General features: G+C 44.3%; 1 protein-coding gene across 1 annotated transcript in view; it reads right to left on the reverse strand.

Moving 5' to 3' along the window:
• The window catches only part of igsf9a (immunoglobulin superfamily, member 9a), a 221,456-nt gene that overhangs the window by 118,502 nt on the left and 80,442 nt on the right, over nucleotides 1-22,512 (reverse strand). Inside the window, exon 5 of the mRNA XM_034191993.1 lies at nucleotides 20,432-20,580. Coding sequence (XP_034047884.1) covers nucleotides 20,432-20,580 — 149 coding nt within the window. The remainder of the gene's footprint in view (nucleotides 1-20,431; nucleotides 20,581-22,512) is intronic.

Raw genomic sequence — 22,512 nt, forward strand, 5'->3', positions numbered from 1 at the left:
GTCATATTGTCTGTTCACATTTCCACACTCCTGTCATACACATGCCACAGAGGAATAAAATGACCACAACCTCTGCAGCACCTACTGCTAATCAGGTTTAAAAGCTTAAAGCCAGGATGGACATAAATGACCGTTTATCAGTTACTTAACGTGCTTTTAATGTGACTCCGTCCAGTTCAGCTATTAGGCTCCAGTAATCCATCCATGTGGCAACGAGAGAGAAAAAAAATTCAGCCAAAGCACAGATAATGTGACTGAAATGCATTAGTGCTGCTGGTGATTAATATTCAAACTAAACACAAGTTGTTGCCTGTGAATATTGTTACCAACACTCCAAAATTTATCAGAACCTACGTAACCTCAAACATAGCTACAAAAGTTTTTATTCAGCTCAGGAAGGTCAGTTATATGTTGGCAACTTATATTACTGACCTTCCTGAGTTAAATAAAAGCTTTTCTTGAAGCTGAGTTAACATGTTTTTAAGGTAGCAATTGAACTGAAGCTTTTAAGTTGAATCCATCCATCCATCCATTTTCTTCCGCTTTATCCGGAGTCAGGTCGCGGGGGCAGCAGCTCAAGCAAAGCCGCCCAGACCTCCCGATCCACACACACCTCCCCCAGCTCCTCCAGGGGAAACCCAAGGCGTTCCCAAGCCAGCCGAGAGATGTAGTCCCTCCAGCATGTCCTGGGTCTTTCCCGGGGCCTCCTCCCAATGGGACGTGCCCGGAACACCTCTCCAGCGAGGCATCCAGGGGGCATCCGGAAGAGAAGCCCGAGCCACCTCAACTGACTCCTTTCGATGTGGAGGAGCAGCGGCTCGACTCTGAGCTCCTCCTGAGTGACCGAGCTCCTCAACCTATCTCTAAGGGAGCGCCCAGCTACACTGCGGAGGAAACTCATCTCGGCCGCTTGTACTCGCGATCTCGTTCTTTTGGTCATGAGCCAAATCTCATGACCATAGGTGAGGATCGGAACGTAGATCGATCGGTAAATCGAGAGCTTTGCCCTCCTACTCAGCTCTCTCTTCACCACGACTGTCCGATACAGCGACCGCATCACTGCAGATGCTGCACCGATCAGTCTATCGATCTCACGCTCCATCCATCCCTCACTCGTGAACAAGACCCCGAGATACTTAAACTCCTCCACTTGAGGCAAGGACACTCCACCGACCTGAAGAGGGCAAAGCACCTTTTTCCGGTCGAGAACCATGGCCTCGGATTTAGAGGTGATGATCTTCATCCCGGACGCTTCACACTCGGCTGCAAACCGCCCCAGTGCAAGCTGAAGGTCCTGATTTGACGAAGCCAACAGAACCACATTGTCCGCAAACAGCAGAGACGAGATTCTGTGGTTCCCAAACCAGACCCCCTCTACACCCTGGCTGCGCCTAGAAATTCTGTCCATAAAAATAATGAACAGAACCGGTGACAAAGGGCAGCCCTGGCGGAGGCCAACGTGCACTGGAAACAGGTTTGACTTACTACCGGCAATGCGAACCAAGCTCCTGCTGCGGTCGTACAGGAACCAATAGCCCTTAGCAAAGGACTCCGGACCCCGTACTCCCGGAGTACCCCCCACAGGGTGCCCCGAGGGACACGGTCGAACGCCTTCTCCAGATCCACAAAACACATGTGGACTGGTTGGGCAAACTCCCATGAACCCTTGAGCACCCGATGGAGCGTGTAGAGCTGGTCCAGTGTGCTGCGACCAGGACGAAAACCACACTGCTCCTCCTGAATCTGAGGTTCAACCATCGGTCGAATTCTCCTCTCCAGTACTCTGGAATAGACCTTACTGGGGAGGCTGAGGAGTGTGAACCCCTATAGTTGGAACACACCCTCCGGTTCCCCTTCTTAAACAGAGGGACCACCACCCCGGTCTGCCAATCCAGAGGCACTGTCCCTGATCGCCACGCGATGTTGGAGAGGCGTGTCAGCCAAGACAGTCCCGCAACATCCAGAGACTTAAGGTACTCAGGACGGACTTCATCCACCCCAGGAGCCTTGCCAGCAAGGAGCTTTCTAACCACCTCGGTGACTTCGGCCTGGGTAATGGATGAGTCCGCCTCTGAGTCCCCAGTCTCTGCTTCCTCTTCGGAAGACGTGATGATGGGATTGAGGAGATCCTCGAAGTATTCCTTCCACCGCCCGACAACATCCCCAGTCAGGGTCAACAGCCCCCCACCCGCACCATAAACAGTGCTGGTGGAGAGCTGCTTCCGCCTCCTGAGGCGCCGGACGGTTTGCCAGAATCTCTTTGAGGCTGACCGATAGTCCTCCTCCATGGCCTCCCCGAACTCCCGCCAGACCCGAGTTTTTGCCTCTGGACCGCACGGGCTGCGGCACGCTTGGCCTGCCGGTACCTGTCAGCTGCCTCCGAGGTCCCACCTACCAACAAAGATAAGCAGGACTCCTTCTTCAGCTTGACGGTATCCCTTACTTCCGGTGTGCACCACCGGGTTTGGGGATTGCCGCCGCGACAGGCACCAGAGACCTTGTGACCACAGCTACGACGGCCGCATCAACAATGGAGGTGGAGAACATGGTCCACTCGGACTCCATGTCTCCAACCTCCCCCGGGATCTGGGAGAAGCTCTCCCGGAGGTGGGAGTTGAAGACCTCGCTGACAGAGGGTTCCGCCAGTCGTTCCCAGCAGACCCTCACAATGCGTTTGGGCCTGCCAGGTCTGACCGGCTTCCTCCACTCCCAGCGGATCCAACTCACCACCAGGTGGTGATCGGTCGACAGCTCTGCCCCTCTCTTCACTCGAGTGTCCGAGACACGTGGCCGAAGGTCAGATGATATGACTACAAAGTTGATCATCGACCTCCGGCTCAGGGTGTCCTGGTGCCACGTGCACTTATGGACACCCTTCTGCTCGAACATGGTGTTCATGATGGACAAACTGTGACTAGCACAGAAGTCTAACAACTGAACACCACTTGGGTTCAGATCGGGGAGGCCGTGCTTCCCGATCACCCCCTCCAGGTCTAACTGTCGCCGCCCACGTGGGCATTGAAATCCCCCAGGGAACAATGGAGTCCCCAGTCGGAGCGCTATCTAGTACCCCTCCCAGGGACTCCAAGAAGGTTGGGTACTCTGCACTGCCGCTTGGCCCGTAGGCAGCGACAACAGTGAGAGACCTGTCCCCAACTCGAAGGGACACTCTTAAGTTGAATCACCCTGATAATTTTTACAGTGTGAAGCCACTCCTTTGATATCTTGGCTGTGTGTTTAGGGTCACTGTCCTGTTGAAAGATGAACAGTCACTCCAGTGCTCAAGAGCGCTCTGGAGCAGGTTTTCATCCAGGATGTCTCTGTACGTTTCTGCATTCATCTTCTCTCAATCCTGACTAGTCTCCCAGTTCCTGCTGCTGAAAAACATCCCCACGCATGATGCTGTCACCACCATGCTTCATTGTAGGGATGATGCCTGGTTTCCTCCAAACATGACAACTGCCATTAATGCCAATCTCATCAGTTTAATGCCAATCTCATCAGTCCAGAGATTGGTCTCATTGGGACCTTTAAAGTAACAGAAATGTTTCTGCATCCTTCCCCAGACTTGTGCCTCGAGACAATCCTATGTAGACAGATGTGTGCCTTTCCAAATCATGTACAATCAACTGAATTTACCCCAGATGGACTCCAATTAAGCTGTAGAAATATGGATGACGATCAGTTGAAAAGGATGCACCTGAGCTCAATTTTGAGCTTCATGTGATTTCTTAGGTTTTTACACACACACACACAACACATATATACACATATACATACACATACATATATATATATATATATATATATATATATACACACACGGTTGGGTAGGATTACTTTGAAATGTAATCGAAAAGTAATCAGATTACAAGTAATCCAAATGTATGTACATACATACATGTATTCTTTCAAAGTAATCCTATCCAACCTTGTGTGTGTGTTATATATATATATATTATATATATATATATATATATACTGCGACAGACTGTCGTCCTGTCCTGGGTGTACCCCCGCGCCCTATGACTGCTGGGATAGGCTCCAGCCTCCCGCGATCCTTAACTGGACTAAGCGGTGGAAGAGATGAATGAATGAATGTATGTATATAAATTTGCAAACATCTATAAAAAAAAAAACCTTTTTCACATTGTTATTACAAGGTATTGTGTGTAGAATTTTCAAAAAAAAAAAAAATCCATTTAAGAATAAGGCTGCAACAAAATGAGAAAAGTATTTTCACTTTCTTGTGTCATTCATATATTTTTAACGTATTTACAGTTATATTAAGTATTTACAATGATCTTACTACATAAAATCATCCACGCACGCACGCTTTTATCGAGATGAATGTCATCACTGTCCAATAAATGTTTCGTTTTCCGTGATATTTTTGGTGCCTGGGAACTGGATGTAATGTTTGTCACGGCGACATGGCTACGGGAGGGTGAAATAGTACCCCTGCTGGAGCTCTGCCCCCACCCCCTAACACCAGCTTTTTAGCTTTCCTCGACTGACAGAGACAGGTGGGGGCGTGGCATCCATATTTAAAGTAGACCTGCATTGAAATAAATGCAGTCAGATCTTTGGACCAAAAAATGAGTATATTTACACATAAGATCCTTCTGAATGTAGTAAAGTAAATCTGCAAGCCCAGATCTGTCATTCAACAGAGAAATCTTCATTTAAAAATGACAAATTTACAGCTAAAATTTAGCCCTCCGCAAAACTGTCATTACATCCGGGACGCTGCCGAGACGTCAGGGAAAAGACCCTATCCCAGCATGCGTTGCGCGCTCCAACTGTAATTTGTGGATTTACGGCAGTTTGCATCTGCACCTTTTTCTTGTCTTATACGGAAGGATCTACTTTTTTTAAAACTTCATATTGTCTTGCGGCACGTTTGGTGAGTACACATTTCTTTTATTTGTACTTGAAAATTATTTTGGGGGACTTTTTCATACGCCCGTTTGATTGAGTGGTGTCGCACTGAAAATCTACAAATCTACTGTCTTTCGCCTCCGGTGTTACCGTCGCGAGGTACGGAGGTGAGACCCGCAAAGAATCCAAGTCATTAAAAAAGATATAAACCTCTCTCAGCAGCCACAGAGCTCTGCGGCTCCGATTACTGAGACGTGCGGCGCTGCGGAAAGTCTGTCCTTGCAGCAACATGTGTCACTGGCTGCTCCGCATCAAAACAGCGAGCGTATTCTCTGGGCTTTTGCCAAGTTGGCTGCACCTCCATTCAGTAGACAGGGAGGTGGTGTCGGCTGCACAGCAGACACGGGGGCGATGTGAGTGGCCCGCTTCGGCGTTTACCGAGCACGCAGAACAGGGAAGAACGTCGCCTGCTGTCGATGTCACCGCTGATCTGAGCATGCAGAGCTGTATCTCACATTCATTGCAGCTTACTTTTGGATGCTGAAACCAGGATGTGTATAACAGTAACATTACTAACAGATAAAATCAATTTCAATGCGGGATCGGACTGAAGGCGGGAGCGCGTCGTCTTCTGCCGGACGTCACTGCAATGTCCCGGATGTACAAACAGTTTTCGCCGAGGGCCATTTTTAAATGAAGATTTCTCTGCTGAATTACAAATTTGGGCTTGCAGATTTACTTTACTGCATTCATAAGGGTCTTATAATACATATCAGCTATTTCTTTCTGAGATCTGACCACATTTATTTCAATGCAGGTCTACTTTAAACACCGTTTAAATGCAAACAGATAGTAAGCAATCTCTGCTTATATGAGTTTTGAAATGCAGCTTTTCACCATCAATAAGCCTTCTCAGGTATTGACTGCTGTGATCTAAATACAAGGACAATTTTATTTTTGAATCTGCTGACTTTCCATCCACTTTAATCCTGTATTATGAAAGGATCATAGGAGATTTTAATATTCACATTGTTGTGAAGACAAGATGACTTAGAACTGGTGCGGACCAGAGGGATCCAACTGACCTTATGACTTTTTAAACATTGTTGGGTCTTTTAACCTTACACAATTTGTGTCTGGCCCAACACATCAACATGAACATACTTTAGATCTAATATTAGGGTATGGGTTGCCTGTTACAGGGAGTGATATTTCATTCTGACTTTATTTGATATTTTAATCCCGACTTTATTAATCTTAGGTAGCAAACCAAGTTCAATGAGGCTATCCTGATATATCAGCCCCAGTGCATTAGACGTTTTAAATTCAAGGTTGCCAGATGTACTAAATCCTGTCTTTTGCCAGGAACTCTCAACAAGCTGTCTTACTGAGTTTTAACAGTTCGCTTCAGGGTCTACTTGATACAGTGGACCCTGCAAAAAATGCAAGGTGCCCAATAAGAGTCACACCCTCTGGCTAAATGATGAACTGCTGACCCTCAGGGAAAGTTGCAGGAAACTTGAACGTCAGTGGCATGATTTCAGGCTTGAGGTTTTTTCATCAAACTTGGAGAGACCATTTGATTTCTTATCAGGCACTGATGTCAACTATGAAAGCAGCGTATCTGTTGTGTGTGCCGCCAGAAGAGGAGGTACTGCTGGCCCACCCCAGAGGGCGCCCTGCCTGAAGTGCGGGCTTCAGGCACGAGAGGGCGCTGCGCTACAGGAACAGCCGAGGTGACAGCTGTCTCTCATCAACGGTGACAGCTGTCACCGATCATCTGCATCTCACCTGGGATAAAAGCAGGATGACACCTCCACCACATCGCCGAGATATCGACTTCTGCAAGAGGTAACATTCTCAGCCTTAATCTGTGCCGTACTGCACTGTGTTTTCTGATCTTTGTACAGGAGGTTTCAGTCGTTTGTGTCATCGGGAAGCTGAGCTGGTCGGTACCGACAGGGTGACGGATTGCACCCTTCACGATCAGTGAGACAAGTGACTGTTCAGGTTCTGTAAAAGACTGTGTTCATATTTTCGGAGGTGGAGGTGGAATTCCCACCATTATTGTTACGGGGTGTACACACACCCACACTTGACTGTCTTTGTTCTCCGCCAGCAGTACCAGATCCGACACGCTGAGACGGTGGCCACCTGGGGACTTCGGGACTTGGCGGCTCCAGTATCCCTTGGGTTCGGTGGCGGTGGAAATCGTGTGGTTCCGGTTCGTCCCAGACGGGTCTCCTATCGGCGAGCCTGCCCACACGACACCTTTATTGATTGACTTGTATTCATTCTGTAATCTGCTGTGTTTGGTTGTGGCATTCACAACAGTAAAGTGTTCAAATTTAACTCCTTCTATTGTCCGTTCATTTACGCCCCCTGTTGTGGGTCCGTGTCACTACACTTTCCCAACAGTATCATTCCAATTTTATTATGAACTAGCTGAGTTACCCGTTGTACGCACGGGTAATAGAGGAGAATTTTAGCCATGTCATTGTATATTTCATGTCACTTTAGTCGCACTGCATTGTGTGTATGCTATCATCATTAATTTTCATAGAGCAATTTGTGACATTCATGAGATTCAAGTGAATGATGATAAAAAGGTGATAGCATGTCATATCACGACAATGCTCTGGCATGCGATACACAGTAGGTACATTTTAATTGAAAAACACGCACTTTAACTCACACATGGCGCACGCTGGCCCATTCGGATTGTAATTAAAGTGTCCCCCAGCCAGCCGCTACTACGTAGTAAGTAACATGATGCTGCTACCTGACCTGAGTACCACATGAACTGTGAAAATAAGGGCTCCAGTGAACGGGTCATGATTTAATATATAAGGCTGACCCTGTGTGTGTGTTTGTACAATTATGCTTTCAACCTAAGGGTCCCAGTGACCTACCCTTGGTGCCCCAGTCACCAAACTAAGTTTGGTGTCAACTGCTTAATTAGTGTGGCTGTGCATAGTGTACACACATGGTCAGCTTTATATATTAGAAAACAAGCATAATTCGAAATTGCTGTTTAACACATTTTAGAAGCTTAAACAGCCCAAACAGTTTGTTTGCAACACTGATTTGTCAGCACATCGATTCTTAACATACAGTATTTTTATGAAAAAGGTTGAAGACATCAGAGTCTAAATTATTGAATCCTCTTGTTGTGAGGAAGAATGCTTTGCCGCTACACTTATATATGAAGGCAGGGTTCAAATGACTTTGAATGTATTTCTTTGGCCGTCCTTACTAAAAGCATTATAGCAGCTTGATGTACAACCTGTTTATTGTACCCTCTGCCATCTTGGGTGTTAAAGGACTTATGGTCAACACTAGGGCGCTATATTGAACATTCTACTTTCTTCAGTTTTCCCAGCCTCTTTTAAAACTGCAGTGGTCAAACCTTTGTTAATGGCCCCTTCACACATAGTGCGAAGTTTGGACGAAAACGGTGAAACAGCTCGAAATTAGCGCACAAAGCATCACACCGATGAGCAGGCGTGCACGAACCCGGTGCGAGAGTTCGTGCATGAGCCGGTGTGTTTCGAGCAGGAACAGTGCGAGGTGCAGCATATAGTGCTGGTAATGTGGTATAAATAAAACAATAAAAACTGGTACATGTGGAACAGCATTGTGCCGCTTATGTGGTATAAATAAAAAATAAAAACCAGCCGGTAGGGGTGGAATCACATCGCGCTGCTTATGTGGAATATTTTTCTCACACCTTTCAAAAGCTCTGATTACTAGTCAGAGACTTTACCACTGAGCTACAGAGCTGTTCTTTGAAAGCTGCAGGAATCTGCCTCATATAAGGAAGGATATGGAAGTATTACAAAAAAATTAAAATCACACACGATATAAAAACACCGCATTTATCAAGTGAGCAATACAAATATGATCCGTTCTGTTGCTCTGTAAATGACCCATGGTCATAGACATACAGTCATGAAATTACATGAATGAGAAGCAGTTTGCGCATCTCATTTATGTCCACATTTGCTGGTGCATCTCCAACTGGCCGCGCATGCGTATCTTGTGGACGATGTGCCTCAGGACACCATGTCATGTGGAACAGAGCTCACGTGGGTGACGTGACAGTGAGATCGCCTGCTGCGTGTTCTGGTCTGACCGTCTGTTTCAACCTGGGAGCAGCCTGTCCATGTGCACGCTGTGCACGCACTCGCTCGGTGCAACACAATGCCACAGTGATATGTCCACTTGATAACAGCAAACAGACACATGCGCGTAACAGTGGGTAGTTGTTTGTCCATGTCTGTCCAAACCAGCTGGAATTTCCAGATCCACAGATTTCCACAGCCGCTTCAGTGGGAGGACACACCCCCTGTCATCTCAGCGCACAGACCAAAGCCACAATCGTGTGGGACTTAAAGAAAATTTTCTCTGCGATTACGAAGGTGATTGTCTGCAGTCTGTTATCGTGCCAAGAGTGCGACTGGCCACACATTTTCCTAAGTGCTATGTGAGCGGTGTTAGATGTTCGTGCATGTCACTTGGAATTTTGCCGGCACCTGCCGCGAGAGTGTGCGATGGGTTAGCACAGCGCACACTTTGTCTTTCAGGCACCTGTGTGCGCAAATAGTTGTAGCCACAGGTGTACGAGGCGTTGGAGGCAGGGATGACATACACGGTTTGCACACAATTCCTGCGTGATGCGCACTAAGTGTGCACTTCCTCCAAATGTCGCACCATGTGTGAAGGGGCCCCTAAAGAAGCCAAGTTTGGATGCTGACTCCTTGACAAGCTATAGACCAGTATCAAACTGTCATGGTTCGTGGTGGCGTGGCACAGAAGGTTGTAGGACCACAATGCAGACTCGCAGGCAGACGAGTTGAGGGAACAAAAAGGCTTTATCAAAAAACCAAGCTAGATTCAGTACACGGTTAGGCAGTCAGCGAGGCGGAGGTAACAGGTAATCATGAGGCAGAATCTTCATACAAAAAAACAACTAGGGTCAGGTCACAGCGTGGTGGAGATCAGAAACACAAGCAAGGTCAAAAAACAACGCAAACAAGACTGTGACTAAAGGTGCAAGGATATGAAGGATTTCAACAAACTGGCAGGGGACAGTGAGACAGTGAGGGGCTTAAAATACAGAGGGACTAATCAGGGCATGAGGTGAAGCAGGTGCGGGGAATGTTCTGGAAGGGGCGTGGCCAGACAAGAATGACAGATGGTGTGACAGACAGAAACAACTAAGTGCAGGTAACACCACCCACAACCCAACAGAGATAAAAAGATAAATATCCTTCCGTCTGCTTTAAGAGCAAACATTCAATGAAAACAGCTATAAATTAAGGTGGTGATGATTTACTACTGGCATAGTAATAATACTGGCCGTTACATATTGTGTCCTACTATGGGAGACCTCTTGGAACACCAGCAGCTGGGTGTGTTTCTCCTGACACACTGGAGTTGTGTCAGGAAGGGCATCCGGCATAAAACTTGTGCCAAATAAACAATGCGGATCTGGCTGTATCTGCTGTGGTGACCCTGAACAAAAACGGGAGCAGCCGAATGGACAACAACAACATACTGTGCTCTGCTCTCAGGTAGTTTTCTAGTCCAGCCAGGCTGTGTCTGTGCTGAGCTACCTGTTCGTCCCTCCCCGGCCTACAGAGAGCCGAGCAGAACAGTGCTGCAGCTCAAAGTGAGAGAGCACAGCATCTCGCAGTGGAAAAAAAAAAAAAACTGTCAAAGTCTTCCAATAAAAAGAGCTCTTTCTGCCTGCATACCCAGCGAGAGAGGGAAGAGAGAGAGAGGGAGGAGGAAAAAGTATGAACAGCGGACGCTGCATGCTGTAAAAAAGCAGCAAACCAATTTTAATCGTTTATCTTCACCACACAGCTTTGGTGAAACAGTAAAGTGTGAAAAACTGATTTCGAAGGTTTTTCATCCAGGGTTTCATCTTTAAAGTGCAGATTTACTCCTTTACTTCTTCCTGTTACTTCTGACAGAATTATTTTTTCATTTTCTTTTTATTATTGTTGTTTATGCACCAATGACCCCAGGTCAAATTACTTGTATGTGAGAACTTACTTGGCAATAAATTTAATTCTGATTTGACAATCAAATCAGTTCAGATTTAGCTGTTGTTCAAACAAGACAATTAGGAGTTGCATTGTTTTTTAAAAAAGGTGTGCAATCCCACTCAAAAATGTTGAAAAAAAAAAAAAAAACCTAAACTGTCAACATGACAGAAAAATGCTGCCTGTCTTCCTGGATTAAAGCTACAGTGTCATTTTGTAGCAGAGAGCAAATGCTATGTCCATCAAATATTAATGTGTTTTTAAACTTTTCAACATTATTTATTTTCTTAACTTAGACAAAAAATGCAAAGAAGAACTTTGATATCACAACATAAGTGTCACTTTTTAGCTAGTGAGGAAAATAAGTATTTGAACACCCTGCGGTTTTGCAAGTTCTCCCACTTAGAAATCATGGAGGGGTCTGAAATTTTCATCTTAGGTGCATGTCCACTGTGAGAGACATGATCTATAAAAAAAAAATAAAATCCGGAAATCACAATGTATGATTTTTTTAAATAATTTATTTGTATGTTACTGCTGCAAATAAGTATTTGAACACCTGTGAAAATCAATGTTAATATTTGGTACAGGAGCCTTTGTTTGCAATTACAGAGGTCAAACGTTTCCTGTAGTTTTTCACCAGGTTTGCACACACTGCAGCAGGGATTTTGGCCCATTCCTCCACACCGATCTTCTCTAGATCAGCCAGGTTACTGGGCTGTCGCTGAGAAACACGGAGTTTAAGCTCCCTCCAAAGATTTTCTATTGGGTTTAGGTCTGGAGACTGCCTAGCCCACTCCAGAACCTTGATATGCTTCTTACAAACCCACTCCTTGGTTATCCTGGCTGTGTGCTTCAGTCATTGTCATGTTGGAAGACCCATCCACAACCCATCTTCAATGCTCTAACTGAGGGAAGGAGGTTGTTCCCCAAAATCTCGCAATACATGGCCCCGGTCAACCTCTCCTTAATACAGTGCAGTCGTCCTGTCCCATGTGCAGCAAAACACCCCCAAAGCATGATGCTTCCACCCCCATGCTTCACAGTAGGGACGGTGTTTTTGGGATGGTACTCAGCATTCTTCTTCCTCCAAACACGGCAAGTGGAATTAAGACCAAAAAGTTCTATTTTGCTCTCATCTGACCACGTAACTTTCTCCCATGACTCCTCTGGATCATCCAAATGGTCATGGGCAAACTTAAGACGGGCCTGGACGTGTGCTGATTTAAGCAGGGGAACCTTCCGTGCCATGCATGATTTTAACCCATGACGTCTTAGTGTATTACCCACAGTAACCTTGGAAACAGTGGTACCCGCTCTCTTCAGGTCATAGACCAGCTCCTCCTGTGCAGTTCTGGGCTGATTCCTCACCTTTCTTAGGATCATTTATACGCCACGAGGTGGGATCTTGCATGGAGCCCCAGTCCGAGGGAGATTGACAGTCATGTTTAGCTTCTTCCATTTTCTAATAACTGCTCCAATAGTTGATCTTTTTCACCAAGCTGCTTGGCAATTCCCCCGTAGCCCTTTCCAGCCTTGTGGAGGTCTACAATTTTGTCTCTGGTGTCTATGGACAGCTCTTTGGTCTTAGCCATGTTAGTAGTTGGAGTCTTACTGATTGTGTGGGGTGGACAGGTGTCTTTATGCAGCTAACGACCTCAAATAGGTGCTTCTAATTTGGAATTATAAGTGGAGTGGAGGTGGACTTTTTAGAGGCGGACTAACAGGTCTTTGAGGGACAGAATTTCTGCTGATTGGCAGGTGTTGAAATACTTATTTGCAGCAGTAACATGCAAATAAATTATTAAAAAATCATACATTGTGATTTCTGGATTTTATTTTTTTTAGATTATGTCTCTCACAGTGGACATGCACCTAAGATGAAAATTTCAGACCCCTCCATGATTTCTAAGTGGGAGAAATGATTTTCCTTTATAAATCATTGGTTGTTTGGATCAGCAATTTCAGTTAAATATATCATATAACAGACAAACAGTGATATTTGAGAAGTGAAATTAAGTCTATAGGAATTACAGAAAGTGTGCAATTTTATTTATTTATCTATTTAACCTTTATTCTTCCAACAAAATTAGGCAGGTGCATAAATTTGGGCACCCCAACAGAAAAAATACATCAATATTTAGTAGCTCCTCCTTTTGCAGAAATAACAGCCTCTAAACGCTTCCTATAGCTTCCAATGAGAGTCTGGATTTTGGTTGAAGGTATTTTGAACCATTCTTCATTACAAAACATCTCAGGTTTCAAGGATTCAAGGATTCAAAAGGAGTTTATTGTCATATGTACATAGAAACATGTTCCCTGCACAATGAAATGTGTTTACTGCATTTTTACCCATCCTAATTGCCAGTTAGGAGCAGAGGTCGCCTTTTTTGGCGCCCGGGGACCAGCTCCAGATGTATATCCCCTGCCCTCGGTCACGAGCAGGGCTGAGCAAACCTTGACCGGCCTCATGACACACTTAACAAACAACAACACACATAAGCCGGTCCGGTACAAGAACACATATAAAAGCACACACAAGGAAAGAATTGGGAAAAGAAAAACCTCCATTGCTGCTGTGTTGAACTCATGCAGCAGCACTGGAGAGCAAAAAACAAAACCCATAGCACAGAAAAACAGTCATAACAAAAAACAAATCACAACAGACGACAGACAGCAGCCGAGACATGGATGTGTCCAGTGTGCAGACAGACAGCCCGGAAAGCCGCCCGTGGCGCCATCGACAGGCCTTATCTGTCCATCCTGGGGGGGATCCCAGTCCTGAATCAGTCCACCAGAGTCTCAAGGTCCCACAGTCAACATCTCAGGACTGGGAACGGAGGGAGGGAGGGGGGGAGACGAAGAGGCGGGGGACACGAGGAGCGAGGCTATCAGGAGTGTTCCTCGGGGGGAGGATTTTATCCCAGCGGCCTTGAAGGACAGCTGGTATTTGGAAACCAAATAGATATCCAGATTAACAGACACCTGGCAGATTCCACAGTCTGAAACTTCAGAGTGGCTCCCAAATACATCTGAATAGAGGAGATGTGGTCTTACTGACGATCAAAGCAGTTTTCCAGTGCAGCCATTCTCCCCGAGATGGATTCCAATGTGCGCTTGACACCCGCCGACTGAACTGACACTACTGCCCTTCCAATCAAATCAATCATGTGGGGCAGCCTGGATGGGCCAATTAATGCCGCCTCCACCTTCTTAATTTTCCGGTAAACCAGTGCTGTGGCCACCCCACACAGCAGAAACCCGGTCACCACAGCTCCAAATAAGTAAACATCTTCAACGTCCTCCACAGACAACGTGTACAGGCACATGACTTGCCACCTCCGCCAGCTGTCCATCACGTAACCCGCCACGTGTCCCGGCAGGACAGGTCGGGTCCTCCGCTCTCGAGTGTCTTGTGGAAAAAATAGTGTCAATTGCGTTCAGAGACCACTTGATCAGATCCATTTTGCTGTTTTCCAGAGGAGCAGGGCTGGCAGCCTCACAGACAAAACATGCTACAGTAGCAGGAAAGTTGGGGAGGGTGGAGGAGAGAAAAATGCAACCGTCCCGACCGAGAGCAAGAAGGCAAAAAAAAAAAAAAAAAAGGTTTGTTGGTTTCCAAGCATGGACAGCCCGCTTAAAATCACACCACAGATTTTCAATAATATTCAGGTCTGGGGACTGAGATGGCCATTCCAAAACGTTGTACATGTTCCTCTGCATGAATGCCTTAGTACATTTTGAGCAGTGTTTAGGGTCGTCTTGTTGAAAGATCCAGCCCTGGCGCAACTTCAACTTTGTCACTGATTCTTGAACATTGTTCTCAAGAATCTGCTGACAATGACTGGAATCCATGTGACCCTCAACTTTAACAAGATTCCCAGTACCTGCACTGGCCACACAGCCCCACAGCATGATGGACCCAACTCTAAATTTTACAGTAGCTAGCAAGTGTTTTCTTGGAATGCTGTGTTCTTTTTTGCCATGCATACCGCCCCTTGTTATGTCCAAATAACTCAATTTTAATCACTCCACAGCCCCTTATTCCAAAATGAAGCTGGCTTGTCCCAATGTGCTTTAGCAAACCTCAAGCAACTCTGTTTGTGGCGTGTATGCAGAAAAGGCTTCCTCTGCATTACATCATACAGCATCTCTTTGTGCAAAGTGTGCTGTATAGTTGAACGATGCACAGAGACACTATCTGCAGCAAGATCATGTTGTAGGTCTTTGGAGCAGGTCTGTCAGTTGACTATGACTGTTCTCACCATCCTTTGCTTCAGCTTATCTGAGATTTTTCTAGGCCTGCCACTTCGGGCCTTAACTAGTATTGTGCCTTCTCCCTTTGGGGGCCGTGGACTGGGTGGTGTGGTTCTGTGGCAGCCATCTTTTGGTGGGCCCATGCCAGCACCCTGCCTTCTTGCTGGGTATGGGGCTGCTTCCTGTGCCTATGTGGGGGGTGTCGGGGTGCGTTCCGGCGTCGCCGGGCCGCTCCCCTGTTGGGTCGCCGTGCTGCTCCCATTGCTCTGGTGGCTGCCCTTCCTTGCCCCTATGCCCTTCTACTGCCCTTTTTCTCCTGGTTTCTCCTGGGGCCCTGCATCCTGGACCCATTTCCATCGTTGCATGCGAATGGCTGTATGGCTTCTGACGTGCTGGAGTGGTCCATGTCATATGGTAAGGTTCTGTACTTTTATCTTGGCCCAACACACCAGCCACATTAGTGATGGGATATTTAGCTGTGATCTGGGTCTCTGTGTGTGGATGGTTGTGTGTTTGTAGCTGTCACAATTCGATTTTGGGTGCTCTCAAAGGGATCAAGACTCTGGTGTCCTAGATTAGGTTATGGATGCTCACTAATTAGACAACAGACTGTTGCTGTCACTACTTGTTCATGTGTGGTTGTTTGTCTTGGTATATTGTATGGGTGGGGCCCCGTGTCCTCGGTGTCTCACTTCACAGCTACTGCCTTCACCACTTTTTTGTTCTTGTTTGTCTTTGTGTTGTTTTGGTGGTCGGCCCTTCCTGAACAGAAGTTGTCAGTTGGCTTTGCGTAGGATGTTGTAGGCTGATCGGGAAGGACGGATGGAGGTCACACACGCACACCACGTTCACTCATGCACTACATACCTTCTGTCTTGCAAGAATAAATTGCATATATGGGTATTAATGTTGATAAATGGTTCTGCCACTGTGGCATTCACCATGACTATATATGCAGACAAGGAAAAAACAAAAAGAAGAAAAAAAAAAAACTAGTACTGTGCCTGTGGTCTTCCATTTCCTCACTATGTTCCTCACAGTGGAAACTGACAGCTGAAATCTTTGAGATAGCTTTTTGTATCCTTCCCCTAAACCATGATGTTGAACAATCATTGTTTTCAGGTCATTTGAGAGTTCTTAGAGGCTCCCATGTTGCGACTCACTGGAAGAGATGCAAAGAGGAGAAACATTTGCCAATGGCCACCTTAAATACCCTTTCTCATGATTGGATTCACCTGTGTAAGGAGGTCAAGGGTCAGTGAGCTTACCAAACCAATTTTGTGTTCCAATAATAGTGCTAAATGTATTCAAATCAATAAAATGACAAGGGTGACCAAATTTATGCACCTGCCTAATTTTGTTTAAATAATTATTGCACACTTTCTGTAAATACTAGAAACTTCATTTCACTTCTCAAATATCAGTGTGTTTGTCTGCTATATGATATATTTAAGTGAAATTTCTGATCAAGACAACCAATGATTTATAAAGGAAAATCATGAAAATTATCAGGGGTGCCCAAACTTTTGCTTACAAATAAATATATATATATAGTAACTTTAAAAAAAAAAAAAAAAAAAAAAAAAACTTAAGTTGGGGAAAACAAAAAACAGAAAGCCACATCCCATCGCCATTTCAGCAAAATGTCAAGACTTTGGCTGAGCTCCTGACACTGGGAAAGATCCAAAACTTGTAAAGATGTGAAAAAATAAATTACTACCCAGGAAAACAAAAAGGGATACACTAAATTTGACAATCTGTGTGATGGCGCAGTGACATTGTGCCATTCCTTAGGAAGAGTCCTGGACTGTTAAAAACGCAAAAGTACTTTTTATCCAATTACTCGATTAATCGCCAGAATAATCGATAGGATACTTGATTACTAAAATAACCGTTAGCTGCAGCCCTACTTTGCACCACACTAACTGAAGCACTATGTCAATGTAGAGTTCACATTAAGATTCTGATCTTGTCTGTGGGACAGAATGAGGGTAGATCAGAGTTTGAATTTGTTCTGCCGCTCTGTCATATGATGCAACAGGGAGAAAGAGAAATGCTAATTACCACCGCTCTCAGTCAGCAAGCGTCAGGCAGACTGACAGGAGAGGCAGACAGGCAATGAGGTAAAACTGACCTCTGATCTCCAGTTTGGTGACACGAGACACGTTTCCCTCTGAGTTGGAGGCATGGCAGGTGTACACCGCCTCCAGACTGCATGTTCACCGCTCCCACAGACAACACTCCATCCTGCTAAATAAAACAAATGTCAAAACAGAAATAAAGAAACTAAGACAGAGCCTACACACTCAGTGGCCTGAATTCAAACTAACATTTGTTTTGTTTAGTGGATTACGTAATCCGGCCCAGCAGCTTTATAATGAATAAATAAATCAGTACCGATGTCATGAAACTAAACATTTACTGGCTGACAGTTTTTAAACTGTCTGTTTGTGAGTAATGTGGTGATAATCACATTTAATCATTAGTGATCGATCTCTGCTCCCCTCCACAGCATGTCTTTTTCCTGGTTCTCTCCCTCAGCCCCCAACCAGTCCCAGCAGAAGACTGCCCCTCCCTGAGCCTGGTTCTGCTGGAGGTTTCTTCCTGTTAAAAGGGAGTTTTTCCTTCCCACTGTAGCCAAGTGCTTGCTCACAGGGAATCGTTTTGACCGTTGGGGTTTTACATAATTATTGTATGGCCTTGCCTTACAATATAAAGCGCCTTGGGGCAACTGTTTGTTGTGATTTGGCGCTATATAAAAAAAAATTGATTGATTGATTGATTGATAAACAACCAGCTGACAGATGGGATGAAAATATAATAAAGTTCAACATCGATCTGGAAGAAAAAACTAAAACGCGTGACTTTCTGTTTCTGGTGTTCTTGGTTCATGCTTCTCTGCACGTCTGCATGCAGTTGTTTGTTGCCAAACCAACAAACAACAAGCATTCCTTCATCACCAGACTGTGCGGGCTCATTCCAGCTCTTTCTCGTTCTAACTTGCAGTGTTTCTCCCCTCTGTTAGACCCACGCTGCCATTATGTGTTTGCAGTTTTGGCTGCCACTTCTAGAACTTTTTGCCTGATATGATCAGTCTTTGTGCACTGACCTACTGTTTGTATTTTGGATAATCCATTTGCTATTCCGCTGTAAAAATGCTGTTGTCTGGACTGATTACCTGTTTGCCTGACCTCAGCCTGTATCACAACCAAGCCTGTTGCAAACACTGACCTTTGACTTTTCATCCTTGTGGTTCTCTGTACTGGGGTCCTCTGGTTAAGCTGTTACAGATCAGTACGCAACATTTACACGGCTACAATGTAATCCCAATATGTTGGCAGAACTCACAAAAACTAAGGTAACAGACTAATAGATAAATACATTTTCCAACAAAAACCAATCTTCAGTTCCAAAGAAAACTATCCACTTTTTTTTTTTAGTTCTACCAGCCTTTTTGTGTTGATATTGTATCTGAATATCAGTGAGAGCGTTTCAGCTTTTTTGGATGCTGCATCTTCCCTTTTCATCATGAATTCAATTCAATTTATTTATACAGCCCCAAATCACAACATAGGTCGCCCGAGGTGCTTCACACGGGTACAGTCTAACCTTAACCCCCTCCCCCATGAGCAAGCATGTAGGTGACAATGATGAAGTCTTTCCCTGACATTACCATTACCAGTCTACCCTCATGTTCTACAGATTAGGTCTGAATCTATAAGAACAGCCTTGTATTTCTGTGCTACATGTACATGGAACAATCACTTAAATCAGCACTCAGCCAGTTCAACAGCCTTATTCCTGAGCTGTAAATAAGTTGACTGATTATAAATTACATACTTCACATTTCTCAGTGATTGTGTGCTGGACACCTACTATGTGACTGCTTTAAACAAAAGGGGCATTTATGCGACCATGCCTTTGTTTCACGACACATCATGACCTGTGTCATGATGTGTTGTGATGTGTCGTGCTGTGTCGTGCTGGAGAGTAAACTCGTCTTTAACTGGTGCAAACAGGACGCCAGAGGAGCACCAGTGTGTGCTATTGTGCACAAAAAATGTTCAAAAAAAAAACTGTCGTGCTGTGTGGCGCGATCTAATCTCCAACACGACGTACAGCTCGTCAAGTGGAGTAAACAAGCAGTGAACAGAATGAGTGGTGACGTCAGCGGATCGCATCAGAGTGCAGCTCGTCTGAAGGATTATAACAAGAAGTTAAATCTGTTATAAACATACTTTAACAGCTGCAAGAAGCAAACAACACGTAACTGTTTTATTAAGCCATGACAACGTAAACAAGACAAATAATTACCTTTTTAGATGGCTCAAAATGCTTTCTGCAGCTTGTTATGCGCGCACAGCTCCGGCTACAGCCTCCTCTGTGATTCAGGAAGTGATTAGAGCTGTTTTCAATGGCCAATTTGCAGAAAAAAATGATTAATCTGCCACAAAATAATTATTTTATATACGCAGTGTTCAGCGCAGAGCACGTGGCAGCCAGTAGAACAAAGAACGGCGTCTAGCTGTGAACACAGTGGGTGGGATCGTCACGACACAGTTCGTGTTATTACGTGAAACAAGGGCATGCTTGTGTAAATGGGCCTTAAGGTTTGTATTCTGTGATTCATTTTTGTTTAACCAAAATTACCTTCACCTTTGATTATTTTATCCTCAATCAACATGGTCATTTCATGTAAATTTTAACGCAGACTTTCACAAAAGATGAAGACAATTAAGGTCAATAATAGGTGCCCTATCAAGAAGAAATTAGTCAATCATTAGAGGTATGTCTATTTCTTATAGTCATTAAATAAGGCCCCATTAAAAAAACAGTTCATCATCCTCGACATCAGAAAAAGTGGTGAGGGCAGGCAGATTTTTAGTTATTTATTTTTTCTTAGAAACAGGTACATACAACATTTCAGACCTGAAAAATGACCCATACAGCACCTGCATATCAAATGAGGAAGTGAAAATATCAGCTACTTTTAAAATAAATCTTGTTGCTATGTTGAATACAGTCAGTGTACTGCACGCTAGTAGTGTGTTAAAGAAACACACTGTGTGTGAGTGAGACCTGCCACTGACTGTGTGGCTGTCAATGGCCGTCTTTGGCCAAAACATACTTGCCACCTAGCGGACGTACTGGTCCTGGCACCAGCTGTACCGCCGCCAATGAAATTCGCCAAAACAAAATACGTAAGTTACGTAGGTTTTGTACGATTCAGGCATACAGACCTCATAATTTACATCTTCCATTACGCTGCCGTCTTTCAGCCAGAGGACTGCCGGAGATGGGTTGCCATTAGCGACACAGACAAGGGAGAGATGACTTCCAACAAGAGCCTCCATGAAAGGGGGTGGAGTTTTGATAAAGGTGGGCGGAGCTAAAGAACAACATTTCAATAAATCAACAGGAGAAATGAACTAAGTGCATCTTTTTATCAAAGTATGGGAAAACAAAATTTAAACATACATGTTCATAAAGTTCCATTTTTAATCATAATTATGAAACACCAGTCAGATCAGAATGTGACGAGTATTGTGTTATAGACTCCACAATCCAACACAATGACACTCACAAACACTACCCGTCTTCTTAAAGTGTTAACAGAAAATCCTGTAATGGTTTTGTCCATTTGTCCACAGTATAACAACAAAGTCCTGATCTCTGTTGTTCTCATTTTGCAATGTGGAGCTTTTAACAGCATTTAGCTTGGAGGCCTCAGTCAAGATGCTAAGAAACTAGAAATGCACAATAATACTTAACGTAAACCTACAGTGTACAGGATTTAGAGGTGTTTATCAGCAAAAACTAATCTAGCATTCTGCAAGAAACAATTCAACAATTTCACAAACTTTTGGAAAAGTACTGTAGGCTAACAAGTTGAGAACCCTAATTTTTTGTAGAATGGAAGATCATGCACATTACTTATCAGAAGAGAAGACAAGGGAGCATAAATCCCTGTAAACAAAAAACCAAAAAGGTGAAAGAAAACAAAGCATTGTGACCACTGTAATCTGCAACCTCGTCACTAGATGACACTAAACCCTAGACACTGTAGCTTTAATTTTCAAATCAAACAAAACCTAATGTTTTGAAGCAAAGCTGATATATTTGTTCAATGTTTCTTTTTAAAGGTATCCGGTCTTTGGGTTTTTAAAGATTTAATACATAAAAAGAATTTTCTTTGGTACTACTAGAATTTCATTTACTAGCATTTAGATAGGAGATTTGTAGTTAGTGTTAATTTTATCTATTTTTTATTTAGTCTTAGTCTTATGTCAAATGTATTTTTTAGTTTTAGTCATATTTAGCCATTCGCATACCTTTTTTTTGTCATGTTTAAGTTGACTAAGTATGGTTATTTTAGTCCAGTTTTAGTGAAAAGAAACCTGAATGTATTTTAGTCTTGTTTCAGTCATGACATCTTAGTCTTTGATTTAAAAAAAACCAAACAATTAGATTATTTCTGATTATTCTTCTTCTGCCATTCCGCCAACCCTCAGATGACGATGGCATTGCCACTAGATTTTTCTACGTCGTCCTGTCCGGAGTTAGTTGCACAGCTTCTTCCATGCTTATGCCATGTATCTTCCTCTATATTATTAATCCATGTCTTTGCCTACCATTCTCTGTCCAGGGATATTCACCTTATTCAGGAAGCCAGAGTGTGTGGCTCCATTTTAACAAGCAACTTCCAGTTTGCCACTGCATTGATGATTAGCTATGTGGGAACACAGTACGCTAGAAGTGTCCAAACACGAGCAGCATTAATTGTTCACTTCATGGGTGCCACAACAACTGGAAGAAGAGGGAACTATCACTTTCAGAACGATGTTTTGAACACAGAAAGGAGAGATCTGAGTGCTGTGGACCAGCATTTAACTTGTTCCATCCTCCATCAAAAGTTAGTCTGCATCTAAAAAGGAGTGATCACACCTTGGAGAGCTGTTGCACCAAGTGGACTGACATGAATCATGGCTCCAACACGAGAGATGTGAATTGAAACAAAGGAGAGGATTATCAAACTCTTAAAAGAGGGTAAATCATCACGCAATGTTGCAAAAGATGTTGGTTGTTCACAGTCAGCTGTGTCTAAACTCTGGACCAAATACAAACAACACGGGAAGGTTGTTAAAGGCAAACATACTGGTAGACCAAGGAAGACATCAAAGCGTCAAGACAGAAAACCTAAAGCAATATGTCTCAAAAATCGAAAATGCACAACAAAACAAATGAGGAACGAATGGGAGGAAACTGGAGTCAACGTCTGTGAACGAACTATAAGAAACCGCCTAAAGGAAATAGGATTTAC

The sequence above is a fragment of the Thalassophryne amazonica genome, chromosome 17 (genome assembly GCF_902500255.1).
Source record: "Thalassophryne amazonica chromosome 17, fThaAma1.1, whole genome shotgun sequence".
In the NCBI taxonomy this organism is placed as follows: domain Eukaryota; kingdom Metazoa; phylum Chordata; class Actinopteri; order Batrachoidiformes; family Batrachoididae; genus Thalassophryne; species Thalassophryne amazonica.